General features: G+C 33.0%; 1 protein-coding gene across 6 annotated transcripts in view; it reads left to right on the top strand.

Moving 5' to 3' along the window:
* LOC115216671 (neuroglian-like) overlaps nucleotides 1-22,500 on the top strand; it is an 826,540-nt gene that overhangs the window by 760,657 nt on the left and 43,383 nt on the right. For all 6 annotated transcript variants that reach the window (XM_036511459.1, XM_036511421.1, XM_036511285.1 and 3 more), the window contains 3 exons: nucleotides 13,292-13,535; nucleotides 15,542-15,664; nucleotides 16,645-16,830. In XM_036511459.1, coding sequence (XP_036367352.1) covers nucleotides 13,292-13,535; nucleotides 15,542-15,664; nucleotides 16,645-16,830 — 553 coding nt within the window. The remainder of the gene's footprint in view (nucleotides 1-13,291; nucleotides 13,536-15,541; nucleotides 15,665-16,644; nucleotides 16,831-22,500) is intronic.

The following is a 22,500-nucleotide window of genomic DNA, read 5'->3' as shown; positions in this document are numbered from 1 at the left end:
ATTTTATATGTTTTATATGTAGGCATGATGTTACATATATAACTAATATGTATATATATATATATATATATATATATATATATATAAATTGTCACCAAAAATTTTTTTTAAAAACTATATGAAAAGTTATCTAAACAGGCATAGAAACATTCATAACTGCACATATATATATACACTAATATATGCCACTAAAGAAGGACATGCACATGCATACACATTACCATACAAATATATGTGCATATACATGCAAAGACACCTGCTCACATATTCCAGCATGCACATTCATAGATACATTTACATACCACACAACTAGACACACAAACACACACGTGTGTGTGTGTATTTATCACTCATGCCTTTTTTATACTTATGTCTCTCTCTTCCTCTCTCAGCACAGACATACATACATATACATGTGTTCACATTCCATCATAACTTTCTGGATATTTAAGAAAATGTAAAACAAATTCTCCTCAAAAAGCTGATGGAAAAACATTTGGGTATATGTGCATATGTTCACATGCATGTATATACCTACGTGGGCACTTTTTAATTTTATTTTCTTTCTTTCCTGTTCAGTAGCATAGGTTTCAAATACTTAGGTAAGAGATGGGGATGAGGCATAAATCTTTGGGTAGATTCAAAGAAAAATATTAACATTCCAGTTTATTTTGTGTGTTTTTTTGTCATTTTTTTTTTGTTTGTTTTGTTTTTTATACTGAAGTCAGTCTTAAATTATAACATTTATGGAATGCAAAAACAATTTGTTTTACAGAACATTCGGACTAAAAACATCCTTCCTTGATGTGCTATCTGTTGTAATCCATTTGTTTGTATGTTGTGATGTTTTATCTTTAGTTATTTACATCATATTTTTATCTTACTTTTCATTTATTTCTTATTCAGTAATTTTGTTTTTGTTGTACCACCACACTCATACACACACATACCAAAAGTTCGATGTGTAGTTGCATAAAAGAAATTATAGGAAGAAGAGAAAGAAATTGCGCAGTGTAAACGTGTGATCAGTCATCCACATAGCAGAGCTTGCTATGTTCTAGAATATTCTGTTCTGTTTCATTTTGCCATCTCTCTCTCTCTCTCTCTCTCTCTCTCTCTCTCTTTCTCCCTCTCTCTTATTCATTCTCCCAATATTTAAATGCCTTACTAACTTCAGTGACAATTCATTGGAAGACAGAGGGAATCATGAAGCATGGAACAAGATGTGGGGTATTTTGGTGGTCTTTGGGTGGTTAGGGGAAGATAGTTTATGGTAGATCTGTCTTCTCAGATAAAAATCCATTTCCAATATTCTTGGGAAATAAAAAGTAAACAAAAAAATATAGTGAAAAAATAATGAAAACAGAATCAAAGATTGGGATAAATGGAAAAGAGGAGATGAAGGTAGAGAAGAAAGCTGGCACAGTAGCAAGGTGTTCAGGCAAGTGTAAATGCAGAGAGAAAAATGGGTGACAACTTTGAGACATCAAAGTCTGAGAGCAGATTATATGCATCAGAGGAAGCTGGGACTAAAAGAAGATGGAAACCAAGCAGATAAATAGTAATATATAGGTATAGTAAATGAAAGTGACGTTGTAGTAGTGGTAGAAGATTGAAAGAAGAAAAAGAAAAAGAAAAATGCTAAAACCTATTTCAAAGACATTATGTGAGTGTCTTTTGGCAGGATTATAAATGGAATTTAAGAATGAAAGTTCCTTGTTTGTTCGTTTCCTTATTTATTTCTTGTTAAAATGAACTTTTAGAAAACAGATAGCAGATCAGTATTTGTCAGTGAAAGAATAAGCTGTGTCAGCAGTATTGTCCTAGTTTTGCTCTTCTTCAATATAATTTTAATTTTAAAAAGTATTTGAATGATAAATAAGCTTTTGAGAAAGGCTAACAGTATTCACATATATATATATATGTATGTGTGTGTTTAGTGACTGATATACATACATGTGTGTGTGTGTGTGTTGTGATAGACAAACAGACAGACAGACAGACAGGCAGACAGGCAGACAGACAGACAGACAGACAGACAGACAGATAGACAGATAGATAGATAGATAGATAGATAGATAGATAGATAGATAGATAGATAGATAGATAGATAGATACGTGCACTTACATATGCAATAATTGATTTAACTGTAAAATAATTCAACAGTAAATTGATTTCCATAATGCTTTTTTTCAGCAATACTAAAGATGCAGTTAATCATAGAATAACTTTGTATTAATTGATTATTTTTCCAAAGGAATAGATGTTATATTTTCTTGTTATATTTATTTGTTATTCAGTGTTAAAATTAAAAAATATGAACAATTTTCATTTTCTGAAAAAGCATTTAAAATATACAATATATTTCCTATTTTTCTAAATATCTTCAATCCAGTCCATTTTTAAACAATTAAATCAACTGCAGAGTACTTTGAATTTTATTTTCCCTCCTATATTTATTTTTATTATTATTTGCAAAGCTTAAATCTTAAGGTTGCTTAGAGCAAGTTTTTGTCTCCAACTATGACAGCATTAAGTGATTCAGAAACAAATATTTGTCCAGGTAGGACACTGGTATCTTCTTACACCAGAAGAATTGTACTTAGTGCTACAACAGTAAATTGTACCATTTTTGGTACCAGCTTAAATATAGGTAGTTTCTTCTGTTGAGGGATATATATCTTTACTGTTGACACAATGCAGTTCTGTCATTCTGAAGTTAGTTAATGCAATCTAGGATATCTGGGTGCACCATCAAAAATATAAGAAGAGTACTTCCTTGTGGTTCTCACTTGAGCTTTGTAGATAGTTAGTAGCTGTTTGTGGATGTTGTAGTTTCTGTCCCTGTAGAGAGAGGTCAGTTTTTATGATACATTCTTTACTATGTTTGTATTTTCTGTTCCTGAAGAGGAAGGCAGGCCTTTGTCACATTATATAGTTCTATAATCAGTAACTCAACTATTCAGCCTATAGTATTATACTGGAAATAAACATTGCAACAGCATCTAAAATATCATTTATACTGATTATGAAAGGAGTTTTTAGATGGGTTAATAATTTATGGTTAAGGTCATGAAGATGGCTTTGAGGAGAAACATATATTGTTTTATCTACTCAAGAAAACTAAAACTAATTATTCTGTCTACAAGAGCTGTTTAAAGTGAACACTTGAGACATACAAAAAAAAATTTAATAAAACTGAAGAAAAGAAGAGTTAGAAATGAAGGAACTCAAAGAGGGAAGAAAGAGAAAAAGAACAGAAGTTGGAGAAGGAAGAAGGAGAGGCTAAGAAAGGAAAATAAGATTGAAAATATTTATTAGTCAATTACTAATTTCTGTTTAATTTAGAGAAACACATTTCAAGACTAATTGTTTAAACTAACAGACAAACTTCTAGTCATTTTCACATCTAAGAAAACCAAGTAAGGAGATGGTGAAGACAGGAACAGTATAAGAGCAGATAACAAAATTAATATCAACAACAATCTCCAATTACTGATAATATCAGTACCATTAGTTCACAGAGATTTTGTAATTGAGTAAAGCAATCTAATATCTACTAATTACCTACAACAGACATCTGTGACCTACATAAAAAAAAAAATTCATCTAAAGGGAGATAACTAGAAGCCATTGTTCTGTCTATGAGCTTCTTAGATAATTATTGGCATAGTGGAATTGATATAGCATACAAAATACCAAAATACTTTGGGATATTTAATTCCAGGAATATGTTTCAAGAGTTCTAATCATGCAATTTTGCTTTTAATTATTCTAAGTACAAGAATCACCCACATTATGAGAATAATGAATTCCTGAAAAACTTAACATAATATGAAATCCTGTAATGTGAAATTAATTTTCTCATTGATTTCATGTTGTAAAGTAATAAAATATTCTTACAGATTATTTTAAAACAACACAGGAAAATAAGTAACACAACCTCTTTTATGCATGGAAACAATTTCTGAATACACTTTACCTTTACCTCGATTAGAAACCAAAGGTCTCTCTCTCTCTATCACTGAGTGAAAGGAATATTTTATGAAGCATGTATACAAACTACAATGCTACATGGTAGTGAGACATGGGCTCTGAATACAGAAGACATGCAAAGACTGGAGAGGGATGAAGCTGGTATGCTCCACTAGATGTGCAAACGTCAGTGTATATGTGTGATAGAGCACTAATGTATTAAGAGAAAATTTAGGCATATGATGATGATGATGATGATGATGATGATGATGATGATGATGACGACGATGACAACAATGACAAAACAATAAGGACATTTAAAAACATTTGAAGAGAAATATTTTAGGGAATAAATAAGATTTATAATACCATAATAAGGTATGTTCTTACAACTAAAAATGTTCACTATTATGTGAGGATTGGTGGTTATTGAGGTTGGTGCTGGTGTAAGAAACAACCTTCTATCTTATAGTTCATCATCAACATCCACTTGAGGGATTCTTGAACACCTGACTTAATTTTCTCTTTATTGTTACATATTGTTCCCTGTACAAGCTTTAATGCTTTGGTAATGTGGCTGATCTTTTTTGAAAACACATCAAACATTCTTCAAACAAGGTTAATATCAGCTTTAATCCTTTTATGGTTCCCTTTCACACAACTAGCTTCAGTTCCACTGGATGGCTTCTTTCCAGACATCTTTAATTGTAGGTAAATCTAACAGCAGCAATGATCAACAATTATCCACAAAAAATAGGTAGTAAAGCAGTAGCACCAGTAAAGAACTGTTTTGTGATAGAAAAATATTAATGTCTTATTCCTATGGATGTAAGAATGGAAATGAGAGGGTAAAAGGCTGAAGGAATGAGGTGGAAGGAAGTACTATATAGTTACAATTAGTTGAAGATTTGCCAGGTTCATGGGTACTTTGCTCCCTGGACCTCTGATCTGAGCCATAAAAACTTCACACTACTCACACAATCTCATGCACACTATTGTGTTGACATGCATCATATGTAACTGCAGACATTGCTCTCATGCTGATACTATTATTGATGCTGCCAGTTGCTTATTCAAAAATTGCTGAGTTAGTAGTTGTGATTGTGTTGGTTTTGGTGTTTGTGGTGATAGTAATAGTAAGGATATTGCTGGTGGTAGCATATCGTTCTTGTTAATTGCGACTGTAGAGTCTAAAGTCAATTCTCATTGACCTAAGATCAAACACACTTCATTCAAACATTTAAAATACGCTAGAGTATAACATTATCTTATGTGATTGGTTTGGGATGGTTGGAGAGGTTATATACTATTGCTACTGTTGTTGTTTTCATTGAGGAATTGATGGATTGGTAATGGCAGCTATTGTATTAGTTCTGGTGTTGGTGTTGGTTGTGTTGGTATTGATAACAGATTGAGATGATGGTGAAGGTTGATTTATATATATGTATATAGATGGATATATTGATAGATATACATGAATATGTAAACAAATACTCAATGTAACCCAAGAAAATATACAAAAACATATACAACTATTCATAGTGAAAAATTTCACTTCACATATTTCTAGTGACCATTTATAAATACTTTCATACATATACACATATACACACATATACATATTATGTATGTATGTATGTATGTATGTATGTATGTATACTCTTACTCTTTTTTACTCTTTTACTTGTTTCAGTCAGTTGACTGCGGTCATGCTGGAGCACCACCTTTAGTCGAGCAACTCGACCCCAGGACTTATTCTTTGTAAGCCCAGTACTTATTCTATCGGTCTCTTTTTGCCGAGCCGCTAAGTGACGGGGATGTAAACACACCAGCATCAGTTGTCAAGCAATGCTAGGGGGACAAACACACACACACAAACACACATACATATATATATATATATACATATATGCGACAGGCTTCTTTCAGTTTCCGTCTACCAAATCCACTCACAAGGCATTGGTCGGCCCAGGGCTATAGCAGAAGACACTTGCCCAAGATGCCACGCAGTGGGACTGAACCCGGAACCATGTGGTTGGTTAGCAAGCTGCTTACCTCACAGCCACTCTTTGAATTTTGTTTAAGTTCTTAAGAGAACTTAAAGCAACGAAACTTTTTGAGTTAAGAGAGTTCCCAGTATTTGTAAATATGTGGTTAAGTTAGTGTGTTGGTTTAGTTGTCAATACACACACTTGTGTGTGTGCATTTGTTCATCTAAAGAATCTCAGATGAAGAATCTTTGGAATGTCTTACAAATCTTTACTGTACCACTAATAGATTAGATTTGGAGAATACACTTCAGTTTCTTTTGCTCTTTCTTCATAAGTAAATAAGTAAGTAAATATGTATGTATGTCTCTTCTATTTTTTTAATTATTATAATTCTTCCACTGAGGAAGGAGCCTATTACAAACAAAGATACAAGGCTCCATCTTTGGAATGTAGTTAACACAGACAAATTCACATTTGGAACTTGAGAAAAGTCTTACATATTTTTATTGTTCTATTCACAAATTGAACTTGTAATATACAAATCAGCCAGTCAATTTCTCTTTCTGAAAATCCCAGTTATCCAGATTCTCCTTTAAGCATTTACTAACAAAACCTAGTGCTCGAATTATTATTGGTATGAATATGAATTCATAGTCTGGATATAGAAGCTGGAGGTTTTGAAGCAGTTGTCCATAGATATCCTCTTTTACTTTGATTCTCAAAGAGATATTTTTACCTGCAGGGCAGCCAACCTCTATGATGGTACATACTTTTGCCCCTCTGTCCCAAACAACAATATCTGGCCTGTTATGCTTACATTTGACAGAAGCTTTGATGGAAATATTCCACCAGTATTGAGTTGGTGTTTATGAATGTATTCCATAACAGAGAGATTTTCTAAGTTTATTTCAGGACAGTTTTTTTTTTGCGGATAGCATTGTAAATTGTCTTAGCAATAACACTGTGCTGCATAGAGACATAGCCTACACATGCAGTTGCCCCTTGGGATTATAAGAGCATCACTGTCTCTCTTGTTCACCAAGTACTTTGTGGCAATCTCCTGTTCCTGGATTGCAAATGCATAGCCTTCAAAGTGAGATGTGATGTAGTGGTCTTGTGTCCAAGAGAGGCTGTGCTTCATGTCAATTCTACTGTTTTCTTCAAGCATCCGGGCAATATATGCATGGTCTTTTTTTTTTTTTGTATGCTGAGTGATTTCCATCTAGGCCTTCTCTGAGGTAAGAGAGCCCAGCTGTTTCAGGGCTGTATAGGAGATCATCAGGAAGAGAGCGTTTCTTGATGAGTTCACTCCCAACTCGTACAATGTTGCTTGCTTCACTTTAAAGGACTGCATTAGTATATTTATTTTTGCTGCTGTTGTTTAGCAGGTGCTCTGTATGCATGCATGTGTGTGTGTGTGTGCATGTGTGCGTGCATGTGTGTGTGTGTGTGCGCGCACGTATGTATTGTGATTATAGTCTTTCAAATTGTTAATTATACTTTGCTCTTTGCTAAAACACCAAGATGAGTTCTTTTGGATAAGAAGAAAGTAGCTTTTAAATTGTTAAAATTTGTCTGAGTTTCCATAAGAGCAAAATTACAGACCTTATCCTAAAACTAGAGATCATACTTTACAGTCCCCATAAGCATGAATCCTTTTACCTGAAATAGCCATAGTGCAAGAGATCCCTGAAGTGTATATGAAACAGGAAAATACTAAGATTGGTGAGCACTAGAGAATGTAGGGTCAAAGCTTTTGTCAAGTTAGATACAGTTGGGATTCGGTGAGGGTTGTTTTTTAGTTTTTACTTCCTTAGTAATATTCATACTTAGACATATTAGTTTCATGAGAAAAAGTATAACACAACTAGTGTTTACTGTGCAGCAATGAGATGGATGGAGAATTCAGACTAAAGATGTTGACAAGTAAATGGATATATAATATTTAGTATTTGTATCTTTTAAATTTTAACTTCAAAGAGGAAAATATAAAAACAGCAATAAATATTTCTTTTTTTATAAATAAAGAAAACTTATTAAAGTGATGATGAAGGTGGCCAATGGGGGTGGAAGAAATGATAGTTAAGTGAAACAAGTTTACTGATGGAAAACAAGTTTACTGATGGAAGACAAGTTGTCAGCAGAAACTTAAACTAAATTGCTTACAATATGTAAAGTTTGGTCCATTTCCATCCTGTGTTCAGAAATCCTCAAGGTCAATTTTGCCTTAAGAATTAGCTTTCTGCCTAGTCAAATAAATATTGCTGCTTTGCTCAAAATATTGTATCTTGATAATTGAAAGAAATCTATCAGAATAAGAAAATCTCAAAAGTAAGAGATTCAAGAAAATGGGGAGTATATATCATTTTGCCTCACATTATTAAAGAAAATGGATGAATAGGTAGCTGAAGTAATGTAGCTAAAAGCTCATTTTAAATAAGATGAGGGTAGAGTAGAAAAGTTTGGTGTAGTATAAGTTTTTGTTGTTCAATGGTCTAGATATCTCAGCTTGTATTTGATTTTACAGAAGTAACTGATCTGCTCTAGGAACTGCTCAAGTAATATTAAGTCATCTGATTTTCATCACAAAATATACTGACCTAAAATGTGATACATATTATATAAAATCAAGTGATTTTGTTGAGGGCTGCCACATTAAGGAGATCAAGTGACTAAAAAGGAGAATCTCATTGATTTATCTTAGAAAGAGAATGGCTTCAGTTTGTATTCAGATCACATTTAAATTATTTCTGTTTGAAAAATCTATTAGATTTTAGAGAAATTTTCACAGATGCTGACTATATTTTACACTCTGCTTCCAGCTAAAAAATATGGAATTAGTCAAATAGAATTTGAGCAAATCATTCAGTCAATTAGAACTTAAATATGATCTTTGTTAAACAATTAATTATAAACTAGATTTTTAATTGCAATGCAAAATATATAATTCAGATTTAATTGTAAAATAATACCTGATTAAATTGTGAGTGAATTATCAATTTCTTCACTACCACCATCTTAATTGATTATTTAGTAATTTTATTGAGGTAGAAACTTTCTGGGTTATTTTCGCAGAATAATTTTTAATTCTGTAATCAAGATCCTTCTTAAATTCTGTCTATATAAATATGTTTTTTAACATGTTATTTCATTCTTTAAAATCTCAGGAAAAGCTCAGCTCTTCACAAGACAAGAATTTTAATCAATCATAATATTCTTCTTCTAATATATTATTTTAAAGAAACTATACCACTTGATATTATATTTTCCTATTTTAGAATGTATTTTTTATATGTAAGAAAATAAGGAAAGTTTATTCTGTGATAAAATTTTTTTTATCTTTGAGAACAGGTTCTGCAACTCCTCCCTCATATTCATTAATATCCCCTCACCTCAGTTTTCCAAATTTCCTATTGTCAGTTGTTCTCAAATGTACGAGTAAGACTCATAAATGCATATTGTCTAAGAGAACCACTAGTTTCCTCTCTAACACTTCATGAACAAGCATTAATCACCCATTTTGCATTGTATTTTTTTTAACATCATTTTGTCTAGCATGTTCTCAATACTATTGCACAATAAGCCTTTATTTCATGCAATTGTTGCCCACTTGATGGGAGGAAATGCTAAAATAGGAAGCTATTTTAAGAGATATAAACCTAATTTGCAATAAATTTGTTCATTATCAGAATAAAGATCACTCATTGTTTAGATTGATCCTTTAAAAAATCCTGTATTTTTATCCTACATAAAAAGGGATCATATGATTCAAATGTTCATGGTTCTGACATTGCAACATATTCAAATGAAAGCTTTAACCCTTTCATAAACATATTTCTAAAGGAATATATCACCTATGAGTTTCAATTAATTTGAAAACAATCAGGAATTTGGTGGGGGTTAATAAGGCACTTTTTTTCATTATTAAGCTATTCTATAGAACAAAGAAAAAAAAATCATAAAATAATGAAGGAAGGTTTAATTTCAATATGAATGCAAGGTGTAGGCATAGCTGTGTGGTTCGGATACTAGCTACCCAACCATGTGGTTTCAGGTTCAGTCTCATTGTGTGACACTGAGCAAGTGTCTTCTACTATAGATCTAGGTTGACCAAAGCCTTCAGTTGGATTTGACTGGTAGAAACTGAAAGGATCCTGTTTTATGTGTGTGTGTGTGTGTGTGTGTGTGTGTGTGTGTCTTGCCTTGACATGTGATGGCCATGAGCAAACATTATTTGTTTCCAATCTTCTGTAAAAAAAACATGTCCAGTGACGGGGAGATATTACCTTGCTTGGAAACAGCTGGGAGGTTAATGACAAGGAAGGCATCCAACCAGAGAAAATCTACCTTACCAAATTCTGTTTGACTCATGCAACCATGAGAAAGTGGACATTAAAATGATGATGATGGTAATGGAAGTGGCATCAATAGCTTAAAAATGCTTAAAATAGGAGGTTTTATATCCTTGATACCAGAAATATTTCAGATGGAATGGTCTCAAAAGGGTCAAATATATTTTCTTTTTGCCTACCTAATTGATATTCAACCAATTTTCCAACATAGACAGTAAAGATATTTTTCTCCTTATAGAAAGTAATCTATAAGTTATACAACTTAGCAAAGTTTCAAGATAATGTTTAGTTTGTAAATCACTGTGCAAGGTGGTTATTTGTACAGTATTTCATTTTCTCAAGTGTTAGAAGCTATGTCTGTCACATTGAACTATTATTATCGAAACTAGAAGTCTGAAAAACACTTAGGTTGTTGCATTTTATTGAATTATATTTATGTTTATCTCTTATATAATTTTAGTATTATTCTATACTAGCATTTGTAATTTTTATTATATAACTTTTGCAAACTGTACACCCCATCTCTGCTTACATTTTTCCAGTAATCACTTGACCTGAAGATGTTCAGGTTGGACATGAGAAAATCTGTTTCATTTATCAGAATGGACCTGCTATAAAGGTCTTGAGCATTACCCACTCCTCCTTTGGCCATCTTTTAATACACACACTCACACACATGTAGGATCTGTCAATCAACGTTGACTATACTATCTGCATGTGCAAGCTCAGGCCTGGATAAGATGTTTTTGAGGAAGACTAGCAGTTACCCATGCATACAAGTGTCTCTTCTTCACATCAATGTTTATCCAAGGGAAAGGCTACCAGCTGGGGTCTGATGCAGCTTGGCATCAGACTTGCTACAGATTTTGCTGTCTGAACACAAAGTACTGGAACAAATACCACAATACATTTTGGCCACCTTCTAACTACTCACCAATCCTTTACTCTGGGCTGGTACCTTTTTTCTTATTGACCCTAAAATAATGAAAGGCAAAGTTGACCTTAGCAGGATTAGAACAAATACTGCAAGTTATTCTATCCAACACTCTAATGGCTTTGCTAATTGACTGCCCCATAAATAAAGCATTCCCAACGCAAATCCTAAATGTAAATGTTTTTTTGACAACTGAAAAATAATCAATCATTCAGTAAGTATGTGTAAATGTTAATTTATGAGAAAAGTTGAATACAAGAATATTGAGTAAAAAACAGCAGGGATCAAATACATTTGGTTGATGTATCTGAGGGAAAGATGCCCTTGCTATAATAAGAGTGAAAGATGAACATTCTCAGAGAAAAAATGTTAGCCAAATAGAGATAATTAATAATTAAATAAGCAGAGATAGTAGAATTAGACAGGAAACATTATAAAATAAAAAGACAGTCATTGACAAATGACTGCTCCTCTTATAAAACTGAAAGTTAAATTTCAAGTCAGAGGACAAAGAGAATTGTTGAGACTGTACACACACATAGCCAGAACTTTCTGTCAATAAGGAAAAGCCTGAACTTGGAATGCAACTACCACCATCTGAAAGGTACAAAATAAATGACCAATAACAAACAGCAACACAAGAATGCAACAAAAATAAAATACAGCCACACTGCATCTCCTAGCACCAATCACTGAAGAATTTCATTAGACAGAAGAAACTATGACAAAATCTATCACCAAACAAATAAGGAAATACAACAAAACATTTGCACAAAAGACCACCCTAGAAAATATGAAAGTCAGTATAAGCCTTCAGATTCAACAGTCTTTCAGCAGCCATCAACTCACAGCACTTGGAACACAAACCCATTATCGACCAAAACATTACTCCTCATAATTAACTCTATACACAAAATGTTTCCAGTGTTGCTTCTGAATAAGAAAGCACATACATCAAGATCCTTAGAAAATTACAAACATCAAACAATCTGTTTCAACATTCTTATTAAATGTATGTGTCATCACTCATCATGCAAAATTGAAAGATTCTATATATGGAGTGTTGGACTGCTGAAATGACATACCTGCATATCTGTCTTCATCCTAGAGGAGACTTGCCTAATCAATTCGCACATGGATATTGAGTTGAAAATCAAGAATTCCACTATCATTTGTGCAGATTGAACTGGTCAAAAGATAGGAGGAGAAGTCATTTTATTTGTATTTTTTTTCTATTATTTCCTCATCATTGATGCAAAGGACATATTTTCCAGTGACTATTGTGAATTTGTGTCAGTATAAAATAAACTTAATGACTTAATCATAGTTGGTCTCCACAGGCCTCATCAAGTACCTCTTCAGTGTCTTCTAGAGTGCCTAAACAATGTTCTTTCTCTAAAAACACAATTCTGAGAACATATTAGTGATGGGTGGCTTTAACTTTCCTTATGTGAACTGGCCTAGAAATACACTGAAACCATGTATTTGCATCTTAATGCCAGACAAAGCAGCATAATTGCTTTTTGGGATAAATTTTTCCTATACCAACATGTACTTGAGTCAACAAGTCAAACCAAGAATATCCTGCACCTAATATTAGTAAGTCACTCTTGTTCCATCCATAACATTTCAGTCGAGGAATCTCTTCTCTGTGACTACAACATGATACTATAAAAATCTTTTAATATGCCAAAGCCAAACCAGTCATATTCACCCAAATGAACCTATTCAACAGCATAAATCTTCTCAAAGCAGACTGGGAGGATAACTTTGCTATCATTAACAACATTAGTATATTAAAACAAGTAGAGCAATGGTGATGGAAATTTTTGACCTTTTAACTCCTTGACCAGTATTATACTTCTTATTCACAAAGTTATCATACTCCTATAATTCTTCCTCAAAATAGGTTGTTTTGTTTAAATATACATATCAGAATGTTTCTTTTGATTTCATTGGTTTTACTTACTCTGTTTATGCTAGTTTTGCATATTTACTCATTGAACAAAATTATAAAGAAATATTTCATTTCTTGCAGTTACAATATTGGAAAGCAAGTGAAGGACGAAGTGAAATGAAAGAAGTTGATATCTATGTGAGCCGAAATAGCAATGAACGTGGTGACCATCGACATCATCGGTCACATCACCGAGGACAAGACATACGAGCAACAGTCACTAACCTTCCAGCATACACAGCAATGAGAGCCCAAGTGTGTGTCATGAATACACACTTTGTGGGACATCCAAGCAACATTGCAAATTTTCACACACCAGAAGGAAGTAAGTAGCTTTTTGTACTCCAAACATAGTTTCAATCAACCTCACTTGTCTGTTTATTTGTCAGATGATCGGATAATATCAACTACAGAAACAAAATAATGAGCCAACATAAATAAAGATGGTGAAACAAATTTAACAAGTCTGATGTTTATTTTGACATTTTAAACAAGTTCATCTGAAAGTAGCCTTAGGTTTCCTATTCAGTGAGCATAATGACAGCTGCAAAAGAAAATTAACCAGAGTCTTTTACCTACATCTCAAATTTCTCCATTTTCAAACAATATAAATAATATAATCCCCAGAGTATACGTTGGCTATAAACCAAAGTAATTCAGATAAGGGTCATACCTACATAATTTAAGCTTTCAACTGATGAAAAAAGCAAAAATATTGATGGGAAAGATATGGAGGTTCATAGATAAAATTATAGATTAATTAAAGTAGATCTTCAAATATTCATATGTGAGAATGTTTTCTCTTCACTTGTCTCACTAATGATTCACCTTCTGTAACACAAAGAAAATATTAACCCCCACAAATCTAACTTGCTGAAGTACACCGTTTTTAAAATATATTTTAATAACACCTGTGCAGGTGGCACGTAAAGAGCACCCACTACACTCACGGAGTGGTTGGCGTTAGGAAGGGCATCTAGCTGTAGAAACATTGCCAGATAAGACTGGAGCCTAGTGCAGCCTTCTGGCTTCCCAGATCCACGGTCGAACCGTCCAACCCATGCTAGCATGGAAAATGGACGTTAAACGATGATGATGATGATGATGAACATTATCATGTCTGGTTGTGATTGGTTATGCCTCTTACTCATCATATTTATTTCATATTCCAACAAGGAAAAAAAACTGCATTTATTCTACAAAGACAAAACTGAGTTAAAAGAAAGCATAGGTAGCATTAACTGATTTTATAGTGAAGAATGTAACATTGGCAAATTTAAAGACGTTGCTGACATAAGTATCATTGTTGACAATATTAATAACAAACTTTAAAATGACTCAGACAACACATTTTTATGAAAGGTGTGTAGTCAGCTAGATTTATTTCAGCAATACTATATTATATTACAATTTTACTGATATAGGAATACTGTGGGAAAATATTGGAACAATGTTGGACAGAACATTCAGGACTAACCTATGGTACTAAATAAGTGAAATATTGTAATGTAGTGGTACGTCATATACACATCACCACTACACTGTAGCACCACCACCCCATGGTACAATTTCATAGTTACAAATTAGTAGCCTTATACTACAACATTCAATAAACAATGGAGCATCTATGTGGCTCCTCAGCTTACTAAAAACAGCAGTCATACCTCCCTTAAGTTTCACCCTACTATCTTAAAATATGGAAGGACTCAGTGGATAAAGTAGCCTCTGATATACAAAAAGTCAAGATTGCCACAGCTGGAGTGCCTTTTGACTATAAATCTGCACATCAAGGCTAAGCTAGAGTTAAAAGATGGAACTGACCTTTATGTTAGATTATAAATCGAAGAAAATTTTTGAAGTGTCAGATGTGACAGCATTGAAACATTATCATTTTACATCTATTTTCCATGCTGGTATGAGTTGACTGGGTCACCATGGTCTAATTCAGTTCTTAGTCAGACTTATTTCCCTTCAAGATGAGTCAGAAGACCATAGATCATTCATATGTCCAAGTTTTTTTAACATAATTTCAATGGCCAAATGCTCTTCCTTATATAAATCACTTTACAGAATACACAGGATGTATTTTATTGTGGCACCAAAACTATGAAGGTTGCCGTGGTGAAAAGAATCCTCTTACCAGATCTTAACCACTAAGCAGAGTATATTGGATGTATTTTAGTATGATACAACATAATACACAGTTATCTGCAACCTTGCATATGGAATACCACCTACAATTAAATTTTAATCAAATTTCATTTCATATAAAGAAATTTGAGGAAACTCAAACAAACATTTGAATATTGATAATATTTTTTTTCTTTCCAGAACCAGGCCCTGTGCAAAATCTAAGAATAGAATCTTATGGAGTTACATTTGCTCTTTTGAAATGGCAACAACCAAATGAACCAAATGGAAAATTACTTGGTTATGACATTGGCTACCAATCAGGTATTTTTTATTTCACTCTTTGCCTTTATCTAAGCACAGCAGCCACTATAAATATATGGAAATATATACAGATATGTATGTTTGTGTCCATGAAATTATATATCAGTATATGTGTACTTATTTGTGTGTGTGTGTGTGTGTGTGTGTGTGTGTGTGTGTGTGTGTGCATATGAATATGTATACATGTGTTCAACTATATATATGTATGCCTGCATATAATATTTGAAAATTTCCCAAGGGAACCTTCAACATAAAGAATGCATAGTTAAGCGCAGGCTATCGTTCTTGAGATGGTGAAACAAAAATCATTCTTAATTGAAATTAAAACTCTAATGAAAAGAAAAATATTCAGCATTAAGCAAAATTGTTCTAAGAAAAGGCAAAGGAGAGAACTTCTGAAATTTCAGTCATCCAGTATACCAAAGGAAATAAGGCAGGTGATGGAGAGAGTCTGGTTTTTAGTAGCTATGATGATGATGTATAGAAATAAGAGAGCCAATTAACTGATTGCATAGTTTTGACCATGCAAATGTAAGATTGGTTTTACATAGCAAATCTCATGTGTAGCACCAGCCAACCTACTAAACAGCAGACAGTCTGAGCCAATCATCAAGCTTCTATATGGATTCTTGACTTGCAAGAAAAAAGCAGTCATATCACCTGCAAACTATGTCTTACTATAGATTAGGTGATATAATTCTAAATACTTATTGTGGCTAAAAATAAATATGAGACAATTACAGCTGGAATGTCTTTAATCTTGAGCTTGGCCACAACAAGAGAAGTTAATCAAGCTGTTCCAAGATTGCTTTAATTTTAACAGTAATGATTCACTTTGATTTCAGTGCTCTTTTCAAATGTTTATCGAGATGTGAAGATCTATAATGACAATACAATAAGCTACACTAATTTTGAGTGTTCTTATTTCTAATTAATGTGTTAATGCTACAGTTAAACTTATTGATTTGCTTCTTCAACAGTTGACTCCAATAAAGCAGATGGCAAAATTGAACTCTTGAAGCCACAAATTGACAACCCTACCACACTTGGGGCAAGAATTACAGGCTTGAAAAGAGATCATAATTACAGGTTCTATGTGTGGGCTCGAACAAAAGCTGGTAAAGGTGCCAACAGTGTTGTAAACGTTAAAACGATGTATACCTACCGTAAGTAAACCACCTCCTGCTCCTCTGTTACAGTACAATACGAGTAGTAACAAATAATGTTTGTAGTAGTTTCAGTAGTAATAATAGCAATAGTGAATATTACTAATGATTAGATTATTAAGTCTTGTCTTTTTTCCTTACAACTAATATTTGATGTATTGCTTTTTAAAAAAAAAAAAACAAATTACAAAAAAGCCTATCATGTAAAAAAAAATAAACCAAATTTCCTGTGTTTTCTTATTCAAAGCCTTTTGCAAAATTTGACAATCACTTGTTATTTATAAAAACAGACATGCATATTAAGCATGTGTAAGAGAGTGAATGTTCTTACAACCAAATGGCATGATTTTGTTTTGGCTTTTTGGTCATTCATAAGAATGCATGAATGAATGATCTTCATCAAATTCAATCTTATTGTTGTTGATTGTGACTACATCACTAAGTTATTCTGAGTTAATTAGAGCATCCCTTTATATAAATCCTTTTATAATACTTTTGCTGATTTTGATAATCAGACTAACAAACTACACCTGTATCTAGTTTTCAAATCAATCATCCTCTGTTCTCTGCTCACTCGTGGCTATAGAACATGTCCACATCACCAGGTGTTTGGAATCAGAGTAAAGAGAATTTAAAAGAAATTTACAGACTAGAGTATTTAGACTTTCATTGATTAGTCTAGGGCATGAAGTTGTTATAGCTATATTAGCAAAATCATTTTTTTTTTACTGGCATGTCTGTGGTAGAGAAGACAGAATGCTAGCATTAGTTATTCAGCATTCTGTCTGCTCTACAAATGAAAGAACTGATATTGCTATGACAGCTAAAACAACCACATTCCCTCAATTTAATGATGAAACTCTAAGTACTCTTATCTAGAAGCCATTTTAAATTTCTTTTAAATTCTCTTTAATCTGGCTTTGAACATCTGATGATGTGCACATGCACATGCACTGCATAACTATAAATAATATGGAACTGAGTCAAACTGTTATACAATATATATATGTATATATATATATATATATATTATATATATATATATGTATGTATGTATGTATGTATGTATGTATGTATGTATGTATGTATGTATGTATGTATGTATGTATGTATGTATGTATGTATGTATGTATGTATGTATGTATGTATGTATGTATGTATGCATGCATGCATGCATGCACGCATGCATGTATGTATACATACACATATATGTGTATGTCTGTCTGTGAATGCTTGTGTGTGTGTATGTATATGTATACACACACACACACACCACACACACACACACACACATATATATATATATATATATCTGATAAACCTATATGAAGTTTTTCCATCATTATGAATAATCCACTTAAGCACTCAGGAGTTAATGAGTTGAGCAAAAGGTAAATGAGTAATATAAGATGTGGATTCAGAGAGTCGTGCAACTATCACAAAAAGCTTCCCTTAAGAATTCAGCTATCAGTATATATAGTAAACAATGACAAAGAAGTGTGACGTAGAGTGTCCACGTGACTGAATATCCAGAAGATCCACTTGATGAAATTATTTCATGAAGAGTATATGAAACCATAAAGTCAGGAGGTGTGCACACATACACACACACACACACACACACATATTGTTACAACAAAAGAGTTTAGAAACATGAGATAAATTATTTTGAACAGTGGAACCCAAAGCAGATAAAGCTGTAAATATAGTGTGTAAATATTGGGTTAAAACCCCAAATATATATGTGGCCTATGCCAGTGGTGTATAATCAGTCCATTTATGAGTACCCTTCATTCATTGGACAATAAACTATGCTTGCGAAGACCTGCTGAGCAAGTGAAATCGAAATTGCTGACATGGTCAATGATAGTACCGCCTGATCAACATCCATGCCAGTGGAACGTTAGAAGCACCATCCAAGCATGATCGCTGCCAGGGGCACTGACTGGCTCCCGTGCCAGTAGCATGTAAAAAGCACCATTCAAGCATGACTGTTGCCAGCATCACCTTGCTGGTTCCTGTGCCGGTGGCATGTGAAAAACAACATTCAAGCATAGTCATTGTCAGAGCCACCGCACTGGCTTCTGTGCAGGTGGCACGTAAAAAACACCATTTGAGCGTGGTCGTTGCCAGTGCCGCCTGGCTGGCCCTCGTGCCAGTAACACATAAAAGCACCCACTACACTCTCGGAGTGGTTGGCATTAGGAAGGGTATCCAGCAGTAGAAACTTTGCCAGATCAGATTGGAGCCTGGTGCATCCTTCTGGCTCGCCAGTCCTCAGTCAAACAGTCCAACTCATACCAGCATGGAAAGCAGATGTTAAACGACTATGATGATGATGATGATATATATATATAATAGATAGATACCAGTATGTATACATGTATATAATATCCATACAAATGCATAATGGTTCTAGTTGATACAGCATTTCAACCTGATTTAGTCTCTTCAGTCTCTGGGTTTAGTCTCTGGGCATACTAAACTATGCTGAAAAATACTTGTTCCTATATAGAAATCAGTAAAGAAAACATTGACTGATTTGTGCAAAAGCTACTCAGACTAGAATTAAATTAATATATGCATTTGAAACGGCTATAAATTAAGAGCGTGGTGTATATACACGTTTATAATGTGAATACAAACATGTTTAGCACTAGCACTAGCTACTATATCTTGTCTCAGAGAAACTTCTCAAAGAGACTTTTGTATCAAAAATACATAACCCAGAACCATGCAGTCATAGATGTGTGTGTGTGTGTGTGTGTGTGTGTGTGTGTGTGTAGTGTATTGTCCCATGATGGTAAGATCATCATCATCATCATTTAACGTCTATTTTCCATCCTGGTATGGGTCGGACAGCTTGACAGGAGCTGGCAAACCAGAAAACTGTACCAAGCTCCACAGTCTGTTTTGGCATGGTTTTTACAACTGAATGCCCAGGCCCCATGCAGACACTATTCTTATTAATAATTCCACTATTCTATCTTCTTTATGTGTATGTGAATGAGAGTTTGGGGTTTTTTTGTTTTAATTTTTTGTTGTTGTTTCTTTTTTTTTTTCCATAAGTTTTGTCATTTTGCAAAGGCTAGAATAAGAAAACATTTGTATTTTTAAGCAACAGCAATACTTTTGTTGCTGTTGTTGTTGCTGCTTTTTTGTGTGTAGGTTTCTGTGCTGCTTTAAAATATTTCTTTTTAAACTCTTTGTTGCTGTTTCTACCCCACCTCTACAATGGCTAATTTCATGACAATATTCATTTTCTCTTTTTTTTTTGCTGCTGCTGTTGCTGTGGTTGCTATTGTTATTGTTTGCAACAACTAGCTGATTCATCTAATTTAGTTCTCTTAATTTGCTTTTTAGTTCTAAATCTCTTTTAGACATTATGCGTAGTTCTGCTACTGTTTACAATGAATATTTGGAAATGGTCTTTAACAAATAAAAAAAAAAGAATTTTGTTATTATTAATATCATTATTATTATTATTATTATTATTATTATTAAAGTCTCTTTTATTAAAAAAGAAAAGAATAAAACTTGAAAACTTTACCAACAATTTTGGAAAAATATTTTTCAGAATGCAAATATTTCTAATATTAATTGATTTTTCATTTCTTTTTGCCCCCTCTATGATTTTGGATTACTTATGCGAGATTATATATGCAGATAAATATATAATACATATACCTACATACATATATATACATATTTGAAATTACCCTATATATATGCATACATACAGGTGAGTGTGCGTGTTTGTGTGTGTATATATATGTGTGTATGTATGTGTGTGTATATATATATATATACACACGCATACACACATAGATGCATATATTGGCAACTTCCATAAACATATAATTGTACACACACACACACACAACTCACACACAATACACAAACATCACAAATGTATACATTTATATATATTGATATAAGGAGACACACACACACATACACACACATTTACTGTTATCAACAAGAAAAAGGAATCATTCCTGATTATCTATATTCTACCACAATCTATTATAGAGCAGTTAAAAGGAATTTATTAAGCATTTCCATCTTACATTTTTCTCCCACTCTCTCTCTCTCTTCCCTTTTCCAAAATACCTCTAGATATGAAAAGTTTCCTAGATTATTTCAGTTTACTTTTGAAGATTTTCAGATATATCGTATTGGGAAAGATTATTATTTGAAGCTGTTCTTTTTCACTTATTCTCTTATTCTACTTTCTTTCCTTTCTTTTTGGTGGTATGTGGAGAAGTCTCACATGAAGAAATAGCAAAGTGGGGAGGAAGAGTTCACAAATGCATATAAGTGAGGATGAGAAAGAGATAAAGAGAGAGGGGTGCAGTTATGAGGATTATAGAAAAAAGAGAATAGGGAAGAGGAATATGTAATATGTACGTGAAAGTGTTTCCACCTGTGTACATGAGCAAGTGTGTGTCTGAGTTGTATGTATGCATATATATATATATATATATATATTATATATATATATATATATATATATATATATATATATATATATATATAAACTCCAGACACATATGTATATATATATACACACATAGACATATACATGTGTCTATACCTGTATGCATATATATGTGCATACTAATGTGTATGTACATATATGCTTATATATATATATATATATATATATATATATATATATATATATATATATATATATATATATATATATATATTTGTGTGCATGCATTAATTTCTATATTTACCTCTTATAAAAGTTGAGAATGAAAAATAATTCTTATTTCATGGAGGGATATTAATTTTCCTGTCTCCAAATTAGACAGCTCTGGGTGGAAGATGATGATAATGATGATGATGATGATCATCATCATCATCATGGTGATGATAATAATAATAATAGCAATAATAATAGTAATAATAAAATAAGTGTAAATCTGTAAATAATTGAAAATGCCTTGCAGCAAAGAGAGACAGTAGCAGTGTGGTACCAGTTTGATCAGATCGAACACTTAGATGATGGTGTATGAATTAAAAATAGCAGAAAATATTTCAAAAAAAGATGGAAGTATGAAATCACATGAATTGGACATTTTGTAGAAGAGAAACAACTGCCTCAATCTGAACAGGTAATGAGGAGGAGTGATGCCTGACAGGACAGGGGGTAGCAGAGCAATTAGATGATGGTATATGTACACACAATAGAGGTAGATCGAGGAAGAGTGAGAAAGATGCAGTTGAGAACATCTGTAGGTCTCACAAATGAATACATGGAAATGATGCTCTACAGCACGTAGTCTTTCCTAGCCCACATCAGCTTCAATACTGAGATAATTAAACAATGATAATATTGCCATAAACATACCAATGAGGGACGGCTATTAGGCAATTATTTGATATGCTACAAATAGCATCCAAATCTCCCTCAGATCACACTCTACTGTTTTTAAAAATGGAAGTACATATTGGATGATAATAATAATAATCCTTGATGCACTATCTGGAAAATAAAAAAGATAGTATTGTCATAACTGGAATGACTTAGAAACATAGGTTAAGGTCATGGATGGAATACCTTTGATTATAAAGTCTGCTTGATTGGGAGTTATTCAGAACAATAGCACCAACAACAACCATGAAGAAGGTTACAATGTCCATCATAAAATGTGTGAC

This window comes from Octopus sinensis, linkage group LG1, assembly GCF_006345805.1.
Source record: "Octopus sinensis linkage group LG1, ASM634580v1, whole genome shotgun sequence".
Classification (NCBI taxonomy): domain Eukaryota; kingdom Metazoa; phylum Mollusca; class Cephalopoda; order Octopoda; family Octopodidae; genus Octopus; species Octopus sinensis.
Note: the sequence above shows the minus strand (reverse complement) of the source record. Positions and strands in the feature narration are given on the sequence as shown.